The following is a 19864-nucleotide window of genomic DNA, read 5'->3' on the forward strand; positions in this document are numbered from 1 at the left end:
TGGCTAAGACTGTTCAGGAGGCAGATCAGGGGCAGAGCCAGTACAAGTCAAACACAGCCCTAGTCAATCAGCATCTCCTCATAGAGATACATTGAATCAATGCATCTCTATGAGGAAAGTTCAGTGTCTGCATGCAGAGGGTGGAGACACTGAATGGCAGTGAGTGTGCAGCACTGCCCCAGGAAGCACCTCCAGCAGCCATCTGAGGAGTGGCCAGTGAAGGTATCACTAGGCTGTAATGTACACACTGCATTTTCTCTGAAAAGACAGTGTTTACTGCAAAAAGCCTGAAGGTAATGATTCTACTCACCAGAACAAATGCAATAAGCTGTAGTTGTTCTGGTGACTTTAGTGTACCTTTAACAGTCAATATATATAAAGTTTGTTTTTTAAAAAAAAAATAACAAATTGACAAAGAGAAATAGTAAAGCAAACATGAAGAATACATAGGACATTGTAAGGCAGAGGCACACATATTTTAGTTTGCACCTAGGTGGAATTGTGTGCTGACACCTCCCTGGAATTGGTACAGTTTTTGTTTATTGTTCCAACTCTGATGTATCTCCTGATGTCTCTCTTAATCAGTCTTACCATCTTGTTTGTTTCTTTATCCTTCCACACCTCTTCTGTGTCTCTTTGCATCCATTTCTTTCCTGTGGTTTTCTTGACCATCATGTGTGTCTCTCTTAACCCCCTTATTCCCTTTTATGTGACTTAACCCACTCTTAGTGCCTTGTGTTACATAGTTACATAGCTGAAAAGAGACTTGCGTCCTTCAAGTTCAGCCTTCCTCACATATGTTTTTGCTGTTGATCCCAAAGAAGGCAAAAAAAAACCTAGTCTGAAGCGCTTCCAATTTTGCAACAAACTAGGAAAAATTTCCTTCTTGACCCCAAAATAGCAGTCAGATGTCTCCTTGGATCAAGCAGCTATTTCCCCACTCTCCATAGGCCATCAGTCCTTTCAGTGTATCTCCTAACCACCCCTTGTGTGTCTGTCTTAAAGGACCACTATAGGCACCCAGACCACTTCAGCTTAATTAAGTGCTCTGGGTGCCAGGTCCATCTAGGATTAACCCTGCCTGCTGTAAACATAGCAGTTTCAGAGAAACTGCTATGTTTACACTAGGGTTATTCCAGCCTCTAGTGGCTGTCTCATTTACAGCGGTTAGAGGCGCTTCCGCACTTATCACTGTGATTTTTCACAGTGAGAAGACGCCAGCGTCCATAGGAAAGCATTCATAATGCTTTCCTATGAGACTGGCTAAATGCGCGCGCGACTCTTGCCACGCGTGCGCATTCAGCTGGTGACGTCAGAAGAGGGAGCAGAGTCCCAGCCCCGAGGGACCCCGGCGCTGGAGAAAAGGTAAGTGATTAACCCCTTCCTCCCCCTTCAGCACCACGGGAGTGGGACCCTGAGGGTGGGGGCACCCTCAGGGCACTATAGTGCCAGGAAAACGAGTTTGTTTTCCTGGCACTATAGTGGTCCTTTAACCTCTTAACGTGCACTAATCTACAAATCATAGATTTCTGAAAAGACAAAATGAAGGCAAAAATAGCCAAGCTGTGGTATGAGCTTGAGTTGGAGATTTTTCCAGACCGGATAATTTGGTCAGTAATTGCCACTTGGGATTAAGTTTATTACAATTAAAACAAATGCATGTATAAGTTACAAAATACATTATTTTACTTATAACTGTGTTCATTATTTTTCTGCATACTTCATTTTCCACAAAATTCTTATAAACGCAGTGGGAAAATAAATACTAAAAGATAAGCCAAGCTGACTTAAAAAATATGATATACAAAAAATAACTAAGAACCAACACTGTCCGAATGTCTCTCTTGTTCGACGCATTCTTTTAAAGGAAACCTATGGACCAGAAAAAAGCACAGGCTCCCTTATATTGATGTGATAACTCTCTAACCCCCATTTGCTCCTTAACATGTAATCTATTTAACGTACCACAGTTCTAGCACCAAGCCTCCTCAGCTGCAGCCTCCAGCTCAGTGTATTTTTTTCTCTCTAATGATTAGACCCTTGTTACCAGGGATTGCATATAGGAAGAGATGCACAGAATGCTAAATCCCCACTTGGGTTTAACAATAAATATATTTTTCATGGATCATCTATACAAGTGTGGCAATATTGAGCTACAGTGTTAAGCTCAAGCTGCTCCTCCTCCTCTGACCATCCATTCTTACCATCCCCAGTTTAGGCAGATTATGAAGGTGTGAACTTGACCAGAGTGTTAATTTTTTTTTATTTTGGATGGAATGCACTTGTTATGTGGGTTATTTAAATAGGTGCATTGCTAAAATCTCCTGTATGAGACATTGCTGTTTTTGATGCATGCCACTGCACATAAATTGATGTACATTTATTTATGAATGATAATAGTCAATATTTTATTTTGCTCCCTAGTGTGTCATGACTCACCTGGCAAATAAATATATATGTATATTATATTCTGCTAGAAGTAGTCCTGTTCTGGTTTGATGGTTTGATTTGTTGTTCGTACATAGCATGATATGTTTCTCATTACTCCTTTAATTATCATTTTTCCCCACAGTGAATTACATTCAAAACTGCAGGATACCCTTGAACAAATTGAGGTAAGGCATGAGGCTATAACAAACTTAAAAAAAACAAAACATTTTTTTTTCTTTTTTTGTTCCTTATTTTTACCTCCCTGAAGATGTTTGCTAAAGTGATTGCATTCCTTATATTTGTACATTCCGAGACGACGAGACGACACATCTGGCCAATGCCCGTTCTGTGCCTGGGTGCACATACATAGACTTTCCGCACTGATTAAGGGATGTCAAAAGTAAATTCAAACTGACACATCCAGTTTATCTACAGGTTAGTTAAATCCCCAACACAAATTGCATGATAACTTTGGAAGAGACAAATTGCCAATCTACACAGTTTGCACTGGTGGACTGAATAGCGACCTGATAATCTAGCACAAGAGTGGGAAACCTGTCTAGCGGTCACCTAACTCTGCCTATTATTATTACTTTATTAAGCTCTGTAAAGGGATGTCACTTTAAGTACTATGAGCCAACTGACATCCTGACTATGCTTTATGTCAATTTAAAGGAGCACTACAATGTTAAAAGCTGATGTTGAGGTTTCATGTTTTGAGTATTGTTTTAATCCAGCCCCCCCCCCCCCCCCCCAACCTAAAAGTGAATATTGCTCTTCCTTTTTTCCAGCAGTAAATCCTCTCTCACTACTGCTCTGCGCTTGGGAGACCACAGTCTAATTTCTTTTCTGGATGAAATTGGTGGTGGTGGTTTTGTAATTTTGTCCAGGAAGCTGTCAGCTTTTCTGACAGGGGCAATTCCTAAACCAAATTCTAAAAGTGCCAACTTCTCTAAATAAAATAGTGGGGGGACCAGGAACTACTATTTAGGATTTAAAATGTAATAGGCAGGGAGTGAGAAAAAGAAAGGCTCTGATGCAATATGTGATAAAAACAGATAATATAAAAATAATAAAATACCTGAATGGGAGATGGTATAAAACACTAAACAAGAATAAATAAAAAATAAATAAATAAAATATGAACTAGGGTAGATAAGAAAATGACAATACTTGTTCTAATCCAAATTCTTGAACAATTAAGAAAGTCCCACAAAAGTTCATATGAAGTCCAAAATATAGCAAAGAAGGGATTTAGTGCTATTGCGGCCTATAAGGTTGCAACATCCTAAAATGGATGCTGAGCTCAAACCTGTTTGCTAAAATAATATCGTGAAATTTTATTGGTAAATGCAAATAACCTGTGATCTAGTCGGTTACAGAAAATGATCATGTGTAATGATATAAATATCCATCAGGTGTACTTGGTGTACCTTCAAGTTAGACTGGATGGCTGGGTAACCTTTAACCCCTTAAGGACCAAACTTCTGGAATAAAAGGGAATCATGACATGTCACACATGTCATGTGTCCTTAAGGGGTTAAAGAATTGATCAACTGTAGTAATGGAAATATCCTCTTGGTGGCCTCAGTATACCTAAAAACATAAATTGCAGTCCATACACAAACCACTATGAATTGCAACCTTATAGGCCACAAAAAACACCAAATCCTGGTTTGCTATATTTTGGACTTTTGTGGGACTTTTTTTGTTTGTTCAGGAAGTTGGATTGTCATTTTTTTTTTATCTACCCTAGTTTATATATTTTTTTTTCCTTTTCTTTTTTTTTTAAATTTTTTTTTGTATTTATTCTCGTTAAAGGAACACTATAGTCACCTAAATTACTTTAGCTAAATAAAGCAGTTTTAGTGTATAGATCATTCCCCTGCAATTTCACTGCTCAATTCACTGTCATTTAGGAGTTAAATCACTTTGTTTCTGTTTATGCAGCCCTAGCCACACCTCCCCTGGCTATGATTGACAGAGCCTGCATGAAAAAAAAAATGGTTTCACTTTCAAACAGATGTAATTCACCTTAAATAATTGTATCTCAATCTCTAAATTTTACTTTAATCACATACAGGAGGCTCTTGCAGGGTTTAGCAAGCTATTAACATAGCAGGGGATAAGAAAATCTTAATTAAACAGAACTTGCAATAAAGAAAGCCTAAATAGGGCTCTCTTTACAGGAAGTGTTTATGGAAGGCTGTGCAAGTCACATGCAGGGAGGTGTGACTAGGGTTCATAAACAAAGGGATTTAACTCCTAAATGGCGGGATTTGAGCAGTGAGGCTGCAGGGGCATGTTCTATACACCAAAACTGCTTCATTAAGCTAAAGTTGTTCAGGTGACTATAGTGTCCCTTTAAGTATTTTATACTATCTCACATTCAGTAGCTTTAACACCTAGGTATTTTACTATTTTTATATTATCTGTTTTTATCACATATTGCGTCCTAGCCTTTATTTTTCTTCACCTTCCACTGTATTAGATTTATTATTTTAAATTCTCTTCAAATCAAGACTTGGATGAACTTAGACAAGGTAAAGATCCAGATAACCAGCTGAAGTGCTTTAGGGGCCTGGATTGTCTCTGTACGTACTAGAAACAAATCTCCTTACCAAACTTTAAATAGTCTTCCAAAAACATTAAAAGTAGATCTGATTATTTATTAATTAATTAAATTTTTTTTTAAAGAAAAAAAAATCATATTGTTCATATTTTCTGTTTGTTTCAGAGTACAACATGATGATAATTAAATTAAAAGCTGTGGTTGTAGATAAAAAAAAGTCTAATTGGCAGGCATGTAATTAAAAACATGTTCCAGTCTACTTAAGAACATTATCTTTGCTTTATACTGATTTGTTCTATATTTTAGAAACATATTTTTCTTGAAGTTCATGAGACCTGCTATTTTCTCAATGTTAATATCAAATTGCACATAGAATGCAAGTTGGATATAATGTTAATGTATTAAATTGTAATTTACTTTGTTGCCAAATGTGGGTAGATGTGATTAATTTGGTATTTTTTTTTATTTATTTCCGTAAGCAGCATTTAAATAAATATTTGTTTCTGCATTTTTAGATTTTATAAATAATTCTGGATTTAGCATTATTTTTCAAAATTGATTTCCCACTTGTGTTTAATTTTTGTAATGCTGTATAACCCGTTTTGCTTTATGCTTTATGCCGATAGACCTGGCTAGATACCAGTCTCAGCCCCTATAAGGCTTGGACATTCTAAATGCTGACAAAGCATCTTGTGACAGATCATTTTGTGATCTACCTTTTAGCCATCCCTTTATTTAAAAAGTACTAAGCAGTTATTATGTATAGAACCCTTAAAGGAACACTGTGTTGTTTGTACAGTTCTTTTAATAGTTTTAGATATATATTGTAGCGTTATAGCAACTGATTTATTAATAAATAATGCGTAAAATAAATCCGCTACTGGTGCGACAAATGGAGCTCTGGCGCAGGTCATTGTGCATTTGGAGCAGAGACACACGATTGTGCAGCTCTCATACAGACATCCTTCACTAAAAAAAAACATATACCCCAAAACATGATGGAAGAAAGCAAGTTCTAAGATTTGATGTCATATTGTGGCACCTGTGGCCTTGCTATCACTGAGGGGGAGCAGGAGGGAATTTTCTAGTTTGCCGCAACACCGGACCCATGGGGAGCAACTCAAAGCCTCTCCACTCCCTCTACCGTAGGGCAGCTTTTAAGTTGGTAATGAGTGGGAGGGTATTACAGTTGTAAGAGTGATAGTATTAGTGTAGCTCTATTTATGACTGTCCATGTCTGTCTGTATATGTGTGTTATTACCTGTTGGTTTATTGTCAGTGTTTGCCTGTGTATGTGTTTATGTGTGTTAGACACACAGGTGGGTGGGGCCTCGCAAATATTTCCTGTGTGTGGTCAGTGACAATGGGGGGGACCTATTGTCCTCCACCCTGGCCCCCACCCATGAGCGACTGGTGGGGACCCTTAATTACAATAAGGGGGGCTATTGTCCCTCCCCTACACATGAGTGGCGGGTGGGGGCCCTAAACTACAATAAAAGGGTGGGGGACCTATTGTCCTCCCCCTGGCCCTCACGAATGAGTGGTGGGTGGGGGCACTAAATTATAATAAGGGGAGGACCTATTGCTCTCCCGTCCAGCCCCTACCCATGAGCATGGGGGGGACCTATTGTCCTCCCACACCTGTAAACGGTGGGTGGGGGCCCTCAATGACAATGGGGGAGACCTATTGTCCTCCCCAACGGCCCCCACCCATGAGCAGTGGGTGGGGGCCCTAAATTACAATGGGGGGGACTTATTGTCCTCCCATCTGCCCCCACCCATGAACAGCGGGTGGGGGCCCTAAATGAAAATGGAGGGGGGCTATTGTCTTCCCACCCCGGCCCCACCCAGGAACGGCGAATTGGGGGATAAATGAAAAGGGGGGGACCTATTGTCCTCCCCCCTGCCCCCACCCATAGGCGACAGGTAGGGGGCTAAGTGTAAAAATAAATAAGTGTAAAATAAAAATATCCCCCCCCCCCTGTGACTAGGGGTTCCCAAGCCCCTAGTCACCCCCACCTAAATACAATTAAATGAATTCCTACCTACCACCCTCACCCTAAAAATAGTGTGGGTGGAGACAATAAAACTAAATACCTGAAAAAGAAAATCATACTTACCATTAGAAGTCTTCTTTTTTCTAAAGCTTTCTTTTTTCAGCCTTAAAAAAAGGCCAAATAAAAAACCATAATACCTGTCGAAACCAGAGCGCACAAAAAAAATTCATCCATCCAAAAAAAGTACATTTGGCTGAAAGACCAATTTAGGCCTTTCAACCTTTTGGTAGATAGCACACTGATACCGTGGGAATTAGGGAGTTATCTACTAAGCGGCAGCAAGAATAGGATCATTAATTCAAATGAAACTCTGATCCGAACAAAGAGAAACTGTTCTCATTCTGTTAGGACGAAATTCGGTAGTTTAGCCGGCGTCCTGTATAAGTGACAGGAAGTTCGTGAATACTGACAGGAAGCATCGCAAGATCACGGAGGAAAGGTGAGAATTGTGGGAAAATTGCTGGGAAACGGAGCACACTTTGTTCCTCCGCTGGTCAAAGTTGGTCAAGCGTAAGAAACCTCCATAAGAGAAATAGTCCCTACTTTTGTCTTAAGATTTAAAGCAAACTAGAGCAGACACGAAGAAATGAAGAACAGATCTTGACAGAGGGAGAGAAGAGGAATCGAAAAGTAAGTTTGGCATGACAGTGCCGCTTTAAGACTTTGCTATCAAGAATAAGTAAAAAAAAAATGAAGTCACAAAATAGTTGCAGTGACAGAAACTATTACACTGCTTTGTGACTATATATATATATATATATATATATATATATATATAGTATTATATATAGATCTTTGCATGATTTTATAATGTAACAATGAGTAAAGACACAAATCATGCTGTTTTAGGCCATTTCACGGTTAATGCCGGAGAAATACATGCATTTTTTTGATATGCAGTCTCATTGAAAAAAGAGAAATAAAACTGAAGCATTAAGTACAAATACCTAGTCTGTCTTTCTGTTCTGTGACCCCCAACGACATCTTTTTCAGAATTCCCTTTTTTATATTTTGGCAAATGATTGGTTATTTGCAGGGTGCATATTTAAAAATGTCAGAGGATGTGCCCTTTAATCCTAATTGGCAATAAATACTTTGTACTGATTCTTATTTTGCCCTTGCTGCTGACCTGACCATTTATGTCTTCCGATTAGTGTCTGCGCAAGTCATCCAGACCTTCTCTTTCTCTGTAACAGGGCAAGATCTATTATATTTTACAAGAACTAAGAGCTTTCATTCATTTTGCTTCACCTGTACTAGTTCATACAGTTAATCTGTTATTCTATATCAGAAGATGAGCCTGTTACGGATGGCAGGTGGCTTAACCCCTTAAGGACACATGACGTGTGACATGTCATGATTCCCTTTTATTCCAGACGTTTGGTCCTTAAGGGGTTAAAGGGGTTTGAACAATGGTAAACTGGTCAATCTTCAAATATTCAGTAAAATTCCTTTGAAATATCAGTTCAGTCACAGAGATGGAGCTCTGCTGTGTATGAAAAAGAGACAAATTAGGTGTGTGTTTTTTTTGTCTCTTTGTCTACCTGTCTATCTTTATTTTGATAAAAGAAGTCACCCAACAAAACTGAATTCCTGGCTGGCTTGCTATAATTGCAGTCAAAAGCCTGTGGCATGCACATTTGTTCAGTCTAGCAGAGTTAAAAGGTAGCAGTTGAAAGTATTGGTAGAATATGCATCTTTTTAGGAAAATTTACACATTCTACAGAATGCTGGCAAAGCATCATGGGAAGTGTAGTCCAAATATATGGAGTGCCGAAGGTTGCCCATGCCTGACCTATAGCATCTAGATCAGTCATTCCCAAACCAGTCCTCATGGCCCACCAACAATCCAGGATTTATGTATTTCCCTCTTTTATTCCAATGGAGATATTGACAAAAACTGGACTGTTGATGGGTCTTGAGGAGTGGTTTGGGAAACACTGGTCTAGATGATGGATTAGATGAGTGAAGTCAGATAACCTGCATTACCCAATCCTTTATAAATATATCTTGCATTTTCTGTATCTCTTTATTTGAGAGAACTACTGCCCTCAAGGCACCCCACCTGGAAGCGTGATGAAATTATCAGCAAAGATTTCTAACCTTCTTGTCTAAGCCTTTGAAAGGAGTCAAATGCATAGTAGAGGCTGTTTTGAACTTGTTTGTGATAAAATGAAACCAATTTTTGGCATGAAGGTCAGTGAATACATATATACTTTTTAAACGTAGGTGGAAACATGGTTATTCAATATGATCATAACAATATATATATGCTGGAACCCGCACAGCACATTTTTTTGAATTATTCTGTCTTAAATATTAGATGCTTCTAAATGTATGTTTCAGCAATAAAGGATCTAGGTAGTGTAGAATGCTTATCTTAATGATTTCTCCTGATTATAATTTCTAACTCGTCTGTGTTTACTAAAGCTTGTAATAGCACCACTTACAACTTGCACAGATGATGAATAATGCAGCAAGATTATGGTTATTTCCCGTTTTGATTTTGCATTTAACTTTCACGCCAATATCTTCAGTTTAGTTGCAGAGACATTTTACGTATCATGAGAATTCCTATAGATGGAATCTAGAATATATCCAGCTATGCTGGAAATGAAACCAAAATCTTCAGCTAAACCCATAATCTGGGGATGTTGCTTTTTCTATACAGTCTGGTATATGTTGACTACAGGGAGCAGTTTCATAATCAAAACAAAATATTGTACTTTACATGCTCTTTGTTGAGTCTTTTGTAAGGTATGAGTGTGTGTTATTTTTCCCTTAAAATGTACAAAGTTGCTAAATGTTAGCTTTTTTTTCTGTTTACTTTTTTGAAAGTAAAAATTCTAGAAAGTAGTTTTTGACTAAGCGTTACTCCAAGCATTGCTTGTAGTGGTTATGATGCGAGAAGTACTCTGGCAGGCTTACCCGATAACTGGGCAAAGTCTATAGCAACAGTTTGTTGTCTTGCCTGTGGCTTCAAGGCTCCTAGCTCCTCTGATGATGCGTGAAGCCAATTCGGTCGCCATTCATTGGCTGAGAGTGTCAAATAATGAATTTTTAACACTGGGCAAAAAAATTAATTGACATTAGCCAGTATAGAACGCTTGTTCTAAGCTGGTTATTGACGCACTCATGATGCTACCAGAGGTGGAGTTAACGGGTTCAATTTAGTTTGTGCAGCAATTCAAAGCAAAAGGCTGCACATAGACTTCAAGTACCATGACCACTTAAATCACTGAAGTAGTCATGGTGCTTTTTCGGATTATGTCAAGGAGTTATTAGTTACAGGTTTTAGGTCACGATATAACGTCACCATATCTTTCCTTGATCCCTTTCTGTGAATAATTCTTGCTCTCAATCTGTGATGGTTTGGATTTCGAGTGCATCATTTTAGTGGCCTTCCTGATGAATCTCCTAACCTTTTTCACAAGTCCTTATTCTCCAGTAAATATAGCAGAACTTGGTTCTTGCATTGATTTCTTAATTAGTTGTCCTTTGGAAGAAAATATTTTTATTAAAATAAAGTGTTTTCTGTGTAGTTCTGCTTTTTGTTTTTTTCTTTGACAAGTTAAATTGATATTTAGTATTAAAATGAGTGTTGCCTGTATGCATTTTCAATGATATGTTCTCCTTTATTCAGGAACAGTTAGATGTCGCCCTCTCAAAAATTTGCAAGAACTTTGATGTTGCTCATTACACTAAAGTCCAACAAGCTTATAGACTTCTAGGAAAAACCCAGGTAAGATCTATTGTTCAAAATCAGTAAATCTGTAAAATGTTTAATCTATGTATTATCCTGGCTAATGACTCACATCTTTTTATTTTTCTTCCATACATTTACATATTTTAATAGATATGTTATTTTGTTTCTCTTTACAGAAAGCACATATATATATTTTGTTATATAAAGACTTGATATGAGCTTACCTGGCCAATAGGTCGTTTTATGTACTTGACATGTTGAGTTAGTCACAGTCGACTAACATCCCCTCCATTGCTTATTATATCATTGTTTCAAAATGCAAACTATCTATTTTGTCTTTGTCACATGTATGACTGTTAAATATGGAACAACTGTCCCCGGGAGCCCTGGGGAACTCTGTTTCTATAAAACTGCTTAAATGGTTTGATACAAAATCAGGGGCTGATATCATGGTGACACCATAACTGTATAGTGGGCTGTAGTAGTTATGGGGTCTAGAGTGCCACTTCTAACTTACTAACCTCTGTGCAGAGTACAACATAAAAATAGTGATTTGAAACAATACAAAAACAAAACTCAACAACCCTGCTGCATGTAACATTTATATGTATTCTTATTCATAATTGCTATATTTCTCTCTTGTATCTACATAATGAGAACATTGGTTTGAAGATAGTGTACATTATGTTAATAAACCTCTTACTGTATGTACTTATAAAGTTTTTCTTTAGACTAAAATGTTTAATGAAACACACAAAGGCAAAGATTGATTTAGTTATATTGTGATACATATTCACCCCCCTCCCCCCCCCCCCCATTAAAGCAAACAAACAAGAAAACTGGATCCTGTTAACAAGGCCTCTTGAAAATAAATGCAGATATCAAGTCTGGTTCCAAGTACTTCCAAAGGACATTTGTACTTCCTGTGTGTAGTAGTGCCTCTTTTTTTTTTTTTTTAATGCTTTTAAAAAATAAAAAAAATCATAATTTTTCAATTTTATGGTATTCTGCAAACATGCTCATTGCCTTTTATAAATGATAACATGGTGAGCAACACATTGTGATACTTTTATCCCTGCTATATGAGCTGTACAAGGCTCTGTCCACCTAGTTAAAACATCAAGTGAGTTCTCTAACAAGGTAGAAGTGAGATGTAAGCAGGTTGTTCATTGTCTCCCTAATGTGGTTACAGTCTACTAAGCAAAGACTGATTAATGTTAATATGTTTTGGAGCAGTCAGAATTCCTTGGAATCTTTGCTCCTTATATTTATTTCCCCCAATTATTGCATATTGGGATTACCCATTCTCCCGGGGGCTGAACGGGCTCACAAATTCCTGTATTAAGGAACGTGGAACCTTGAAGACTGTTGAATATTAACGGGACACTATAGTAACCAAAACAACTTTAGCTTAATGAAGCAGTTTTGGTGTATAGATCATGCCTCTAGTTTCACTGCTCAATTCTCTGCCATTTAGACGTTAAATCACTTTTGTTTCTGTTTATGCAGCCCTAGCCACACACACCCTGACTGTGACTGACAGAGACTGCATCAAAACAAAATGGTTTCATTTTCAATCAGATGTAACTTACTTTAAAAAAAATGTTTTCCTGCTCTCTAAATGTAACTTTAATTACACACAGGAGTCTCCTGCAGGGTCTAGCAAGCTATTAACAGTGAATGAGATGAGAAATTCTAAATTAAATATAAGGCACAAAGGAATTATAAACATCAGATGACTCTTTACAGGAAGTGTTTCGGAAGGCTGTGTAAGTTACATGTAGGGAGGTGTGAATAAGGCTATAAACAAAGTGATTTACCTCCTAAATGACAGAGAATTGAGCAGTGAGACGGCAGGGGCACATTTAAGGGATCATACCTGTTGTGTAAAAACTTTTCTCTGAAACCATAACTTTAATTATTGCATTAGACTACACCTTTAAATATCTTGCAAGTAATTCTACTAAGTGCAATAATAATCTACATGAAGCAGAATTATTTCATTTACTCTGCTGGATGGTAAATGGTAAAGGGTAAAAGGTGTTTTATGCGAGACATTTATCGCCTGCTAATATACTGCATCTATTACATCACAATATGTATGGCCAGAAAAGTTGTGCACTATTAAAGATATTAATAGCAAAAATAAAACAGTTTTGTGTCCTCTTCTAAAAATTCATTTTGAATTGAGTCCCTTCCTGTTAACCTTGCAAGCCCTTGTTTGTTCATTTTGCTGCTTTGCTGATTGAAGCACCCCAGAGTACAATATATTTTATTTACCACTAACATAAAAATAAAAGTCTGCTTCTGTAATGTGTTGAGACAGAACAGATGCAATCAAATAACTCTTACTTTACTTTACTCAATAAATGTTGCTCTATTTCTCTGCGATATAAAGATTTATCTTTTTTTTTTTTTTTTTTAAAAATATGTTGCCAATTTTTTTGATTGGCTGAGCTGTGGCAATTAGGATGAATTGGCTAGCAGCTTTTGCACTTTTTCCCTGTATTGCTTACCTATTATAATCCCCTCGGACATTCTGAAAGAGCTACACAGTTTTGTGTAATTTGTATTTGAAATATGTTGCTATGTCCCCATATACTGATTTTTATAAGCACTTTACCATTTCCATGTGTTGTAAAAGAAAGAAACAGATGTAGGAATAATATTTTAATCTTAAAAAAAAATGCATATGCCCTTAAAGTGATACAAATGAATCCGTTACACTTACTGCAATATCTGCTAAATATGTTCTGATTTTATTGCATATTAATTATTATCTTAAAGGCCAATTGTCATCTCGAAAAAAATGTTTTAATACAATAAATTTGTCATGAAGTTTTAAAAGAAAGTAATTTGAAAAAAATAATGTATGTGTAAAAAAGAAAAAAAACCATATACTAAATGTAAGGATGGGTTTCTCATTTTTTTACATATACTTAATTTTAAAATACCATATTTCATTAACCTCTTTGATCAAATGTTTATTATATTCAAAATTATTTTGTGGTGACAGTTGCCCGTTAATTGGGAAAGAAAGAGGATCATTTAGGGATTAAGTAAAAATGTATTTTTACTTAAGTAGTAAATTACTAGAGAGAGAATATATTTTGAACTTTCTTAAATGGCGCTTTATAGGTTTAACTGCCCCCCCCCATGTGGAATCCTCAAAATCTGCTCATCAAACCCGCATGTCAATATTTCTATGCCAACATAGTCCTACTTTTAACATCATGAGAAGTTTATAAATGAATAAGGTAGAAAGGGAATACATTTCATACTATGCCAGGTTCCTCTGATTGTAAAGAGCATCAAAGGTAATTTTTGCAGATTAAGTCGTTGGTCTTTTATACCCCTTTCAGAACAGGACTATGCTATATAATGCAGGTATTCCACCTTATTCTTTCGTCTCGATCTAGCAAACCTTCCGATACTTGCATCTAGAAAATCACACATGTTCGATCAATGCTTTTTTTTTTTCCCTACAGAGCATCTTGACCTAGACTACTTGTCAAAGTAATGCCCAATCTTTTATGAGCAGGAAATTAGCCTTGGTCATTAGTACTAGCAATGTAAAACAACATATTATCTGAGTGCCATACAGCAGTAAGCTATGCAGTTATGCAATGATTGGGACATTCCAGGCAAAATATGAGCTAAGGATATGGGTGATGGGTTAACAATGATTCATAAAAACAGCACTTGCTATATTGGTGAGAAATGTAAATTGGTTTTAAAAAAAAAAAAAAAAAAAAAAAAAAGTTAGATTTGAGAGAGAGCGATACATTACATAGAAAGTTGAATGCTTACTGCCAAGGTACTATCTTACAAGGATCTCTGCATGGTATGTCCCTTTAAATACGGTGTCCTCTATACATGGGGGCTAAATTTCTTTGATTGCGTAGCCTTATTCTAGCCCCCCCTCCCAACCCTGCATCCCAACCCTGCTTCCCAACCCCCCCCATTTCTTTGTTTTGGACAGTGATAGCAATGCTTCCCATGAGAAGCATTGTGAACTATGGGAGCGTATTATAACGTATGATGAACTCTTACTCAAACTGTTTAGTGTTTACCCTGAACAAATATGGAAAATCTGAAAACATACATTAACCAGTTATTTGTGCTGTAGTCCTGTAAATGACTCCTAGTCTGCTTAGGGAATGTTTTCATGCCGGTGTTAGCTGAAGGTTAACAGAGCTGTGAATGCTGGCGTGTTCCGAGCAGGGAGATGAGAAGGAACATCACAAGCCTATTGTGACAATCATTGATACTGATCTTACATATAATTATGCGTATACAGTCTTTCAGTAGGTGTTAGCTAGCAGTGGCCTCAATTTAATAAGGTTTGCTCGTGATTCAATAATGTTGGAAAAACTTTATTTATCTACAGATGTCTCCATTAAAGTCTACCGGAAGTTTTGCTGATAAATCATTTCGAAAGTACTTCTAACAGCATTTTATCATTTGTAAAGCTCATTAGACCGAGGCCCATATTAGTACTATAACAATCGACTTTTTGCGACTCCTGTCATTAAAGGGACACTAAAGGCACTGTAACAGCTCCATCTGATTGAAGTGGTTATAGTGCCTGCAGTCCCCTGGGAACCATCATTCCATTGAGGCATAAACTGTTTTCAAATGGTCCATACCCTCTGTGCTGCTTCGGCTTCTAAGGAAGCATTAGTCTGAGCAGCTGCCTGAGTTGGTGATAGACTGTGAGTGTCAGTAGATCACTTTCAGCCTATCACAGCTTCCCATTGCTAGTATGAATTGGCGAAGGAATAGTATAATCTCTACTTTACCCACACCTCCAGTAGAGGCCAAGCTGTTGTGGCCAGGGACCATCATGCAGTGTTAAAGTGCTTGGAAATGGTTTAATACTGAATGGAGGGACAGTTTTGCGGAGCTCCAGGCACTATAACTAGTTCAAAGATCTGAAATGGCTATAGTGTCTACAATGCCCTTTTAATAGAATAAGCTAGATGCAGCCTAGACTCTACTAATAGTGATGATAAAATTGATTGTACATTTCCTAGTAGCAGGGCGTTAAGGCAGTATAATCCTCAATCATCTTCCCCTGTATGTGCAAGCATTTGAAAATAGAATATAAAAATAAAATAAAAGGTCCTTATAAGGATGTCCATGGACATCCAGAATTTCCCTTGCTTGGTTGCCATGATGAATAGTTGAAATTAAACCAGGGGTTTCACACAGCTATGACCAGTCTCTAATGAGTTTGAATAAACAAACAATGTAACCCATGTCCCTAAGATACATTGAGTTATTAGATGTGAGAGCAAATTTAAGATTATGCTAGCTTTAGTGTACTAATAATCTTAATTTTAATAAGGACAGGAGGCGAGTATTTTGCATTAACTCTCTTTACTAAACTCCATAGCAGTAAAGAAAAAACGTAAAGTAACAAGTAAATCACTGAGCAGCACAGTATATAAGGGTCATACTGTCTGCATAACTTCCTCTTTCTTGAAGCGACATCCAAGTCCAGATAGATGCTCGAACGTCCAGAAACTCAACGAAACTGTAACTGTGGTCTCTGGCGAGCGGAACTTGAGTAGACTCCTGGTAACGAGGTAGGAGATAAGACCAAAACGAAGTCGTCATCCCATCTTACGGAGTCGTGAGGTTAATCAACCAGCGAACAGTGGAGGTCCTGGAGAGGGTTACACTGAAAGGAGAGTATAAAATCGGTTAGGTACTGAACCGTAACTGTTCACGCCTGTGTGTTTTAACAGAATGGAGTAAATTAACTCAATAAAGACTGATTGTAAACTGATTATAGAGTAAAAAGGGTGTGAGATGTAAGTATGTTGTACGACTAGAGTGTCTGTCTAGATGGCCGTACGGGCATGGAGGTGGAAAGATACCGAATGTGTTTAGTTGGTAGAGTAATCACTAAATAAATCCCAATATCCGTCGCCTTCCGATCCACTCCCCCGAAGAGTCAGGGTAGGGAACAGAAGGGAAGGAAAATACTCGCCTCCTGTCCTTATTAAAATTAAGATTATTAGTACACTAAAGCTAGCATAATCTTAAATTTTATAACATGACAGGAGGCTTCCTATTTTGCAATTTTAACGCTGAAGAAGAGACATCCCAGCAGAAGGGGGAGTGCGAAAATAAAATGTACGGAAGGTAGATTCCCGAGACCAGTCCGCTGTTCGGAGAATATCCGAAAGGGACGCCCCTGCCATGAAGGCTGATGATGCCGCCGCACCGCGGACGGAGTGGGCGCCGAAAACGGGGTCTATACCTGCAAGGGAAAGGATCCAGCGGATCCATCGGGCCAGAGTGGTGACCGAGACCGGTGCATGAGGGCGTACGTAGGAGACTAGGAGTTGACCCGACGTAGAGGGGCGGAGTGAGGAGGTGACCGAAACATACCTGCGGAGGGTGGACACGACGCAGAGCTGCGGGTCGTCGGGGAAGAAGGGGTAAAAAACCGAAGTCGATCCCGACTTAGTGCGACGAGAATCGCGGAAAGTGACCCCTTCAGGGGCCACCTCAAAGGCGTCAACATCGAAGGCCCGAACATCGGAAACCCGTCGAAAGGACACTAGGCAAAGAAGAAAAGCAAATTTAGCGGATAGTTGGCGTAGGGAGAGGCGGTCATTTGGAAGCCAATCCCTGAGAAAACGAAGGACTAGACCCACATCCCATAGGTGGGGGTATTTGGGGGCCGGGGGGTGGCGGAGCCGCATACCGCGGAGCAGACGGCAGACCAGAGGGTCTTTGCCGACCGGGAGATTCCCGACGGGGGTGTGAGCCGCCGAAATCGCGGAACGAACGACGTTGACCGATCGGTAGGAGCGGCCAGCTAAGAACAAGGAGGAGAGAAAATTAAGAATCATGGGAATAGGTGCTGTAAATGGATCGGAGTCCCGTTCCATGCACCAAGTAGACCAGGAGGCCCAAGCTGAAAGGTAGCATCGTCTAGTTCCCGGGGCCCATGAGTCCCATAAGAGGTCCCTAGCTGCCTGCGATAGTCCGCTGACTCGCCAGGAACCCCGGAAAGAGACCAAGCCACCAGGGGTAGCCGGTCTTCCAGTAGGAGAGGGTGGAGATACCCTTTGGGATCCGTGAGAAGGTCCGGGAAGGATGGTAGGAGAAGAGGGTCCCTGTAGGAGGAGGCCAGGAGGTCCGGGAACCATGGTTGGCTCTGCCACAAGGGTGTTATGACAACTAGGTTGATCCGTTGCGTCCGCATCTGGTGTAGCGTTCTCGCAATCATGGAGAATGGGGGAAAGGCGTAGGCTCCTGTCGTCGGCCAGTGTTGGAGAAAGGCGTCCGTCGCCTTGCTCTCCGGGTCCGGGAGCCAGCTGAAGAATTCCGGAGTCTGGTGATTGTTGCGAGAAGCGAACAGATCCAGGTGAAATGGACCCCTCCGGGCTGCCAGGGCCCTGAAAATTCTCGTGTTTAGCTTCCAGTCGCTGACGTCTCTCCAGTGGCGAGAGAACCAGTCGGCAGTGAGATTGATCTCTCCCGGTAAGTATTCCGCTTGTAGAGTGATGTTGCGAGGAAGGCAGTAGTCGAAGATGTCCCTCGTGATATCCGACAGCAGGCGAGAGCGAGCGCCTCCCAGGCGGTTGATGTACTGGACTGCGGACACGTTGTCCATGCGTAGGAGGATGCAGCAGTTGGTGCTTTCCCTGGCTAAGCTGCGGATCGCGAATGAGCCTGCCAAGAGCTCGAGGCAGTTGATGTGCATGGAGAGCTCGTGCGCTGTCCATGTTCCTCCCGTGGAGACGGTTCCGTTGGTGGCACCCCAACCCCACAGACTGGCGTCTGATTCCAATACGAAGTCTGGGGTGTCTCCGAATATGGCCCTGCCGTTCCAGGCCTGCATGCTGTCCAGCCACCATGAGAGTTCCTCGCGAACTTCCGTCGTCACCGGGACGGGTTGGTCGTAAGTAGGCCTGTGGCGTAGGTACTTGGTCTTGAGACGTTGCATGGCCCTGTAGTGGAGGGGACCCGGAAATATGGCCTGGATGGAGGCGGATAGGAGACCCACAATCCTGGCCAGGTTGCGTAGTGGAATGGAGTCGAGTCGGAGAACCCTGCGAATCTCCTTGCGAATGGCTGCAATCTTTGAGGCTGGTAGTCTCAGAGTGCAAGTCGTCGAGTCGATCTCGAAGCCGAGGAATTGTATAGTTTGGGCAGGGGTCAGCTCCGACTTCTGTTGGTTTACCACAAAACCCAACGATTCCAGGAGGGACACTGACAGGCGAGTGTGTTGGCGGAGCCTGTGTTCGTCGGAGCAAAAGAGGAGAAGGTCGTCTAAGTAGATGATGCACCTCACGCCCCTGGATCTTAGGTGGGCCACCACTGGCTTCAGGAGTTTGGTGAAGCACCATGGGGCTGAGCTGAGTCCGAAAGGGAGGCAAGTGAACTGCCAAGGACGTCCGTGCCAGAGGAAACGTAGGAGTGCTCGACAGTCCGGGTGTACCGGGACTGACAGGTAGGCGTCTTTTAGATCGAGCCTGGTGAACCAGTCGTGACTTCGAAGGAGGTCTCGTAGGAGGTGGATGCCTTCCATCTTGAAGTGGCGGTAGACCACATATGCGTTGAGGGCGCGTAGATTGATGACGGGGCGGTATTCTCCTGACTTCTTCCGAACCAGGAAGATGTTGCTGAAGAAGCCGCCCCTGTCGTGGGCCGGTTGGATAGCCCCTTTGTCTCGGAGCTCGCGTAGCTCCGCGTTGACCAGGTTGTGGTCGGAGGCTGACATGTGGATGGGGCGAGGGGGCTGAACCTGAAAGGGAGTCCCCGCTAGGTCTATGATATAACCCTGTACAGTCTGTAGAATCCATGTGTCTGAGCAAAGGGCGGCCCAATTCTGGAAAGAAAGGGAAATACGGCCCGCAGTGCGGGTACAGGGTAACAGTGGAGGAATATGGGTTCTTACCTGCGGCAAAGCGGGAACGTCCACGTCCGCGGGGTCCGCGACCTCTATCTGAGCCTCTCGAGAAGGGTTGTTGTCGGTAGTCCCTTGTCGGGTAAAATGGTGTTGGCTGGGTGCGGGGGCCTGAAGGCCAAAATCGGCTGGCGGCACGGCCCCGTTGCCGGCCAGCCCTTCCAAAA

General features: G+C 40.6%; 1 protein-coding gene across 2 annotated transcripts in view; it reads left to right on the plus strand.

The window, feature by feature from the left end:
* Positions 1-19864, plus strand: part of VPS50 (VPS50 subunit of EARP/GARPII complex) — a 215617-nt gene that overhangs the window by 90089 nt on the left and 105664 nt on the right. For both annotated transcript variants that reach the window (XM_063452255.1, XM_063452256.1), the window contains 2 exons: positions 2573-2615; positions 10703-10801. In XM_063452255.1, coding sequence (XP_063308325.1) covers positions 2573-2615; positions 10703-10801 — 142 coding nt within the window. The remainder of the gene's footprint in view (positions 1-2572; positions 2616-10702; positions 10802-19864) is intronic.

This window comes from Pelobates fuscus, chromosome 4, assembly GCF_036172605.1.
Source record: "Pelobates fuscus isolate aPelFus1 chromosome 4, aPelFus1.pri, whole genome shotgun sequence".
NCBI classification, from domain to species: domain Eukaryota; kingdom Metazoa; phylum Chordata; class Amphibia; order Anura; family Pelobatidae; genus Pelobates; species Pelobates fuscus.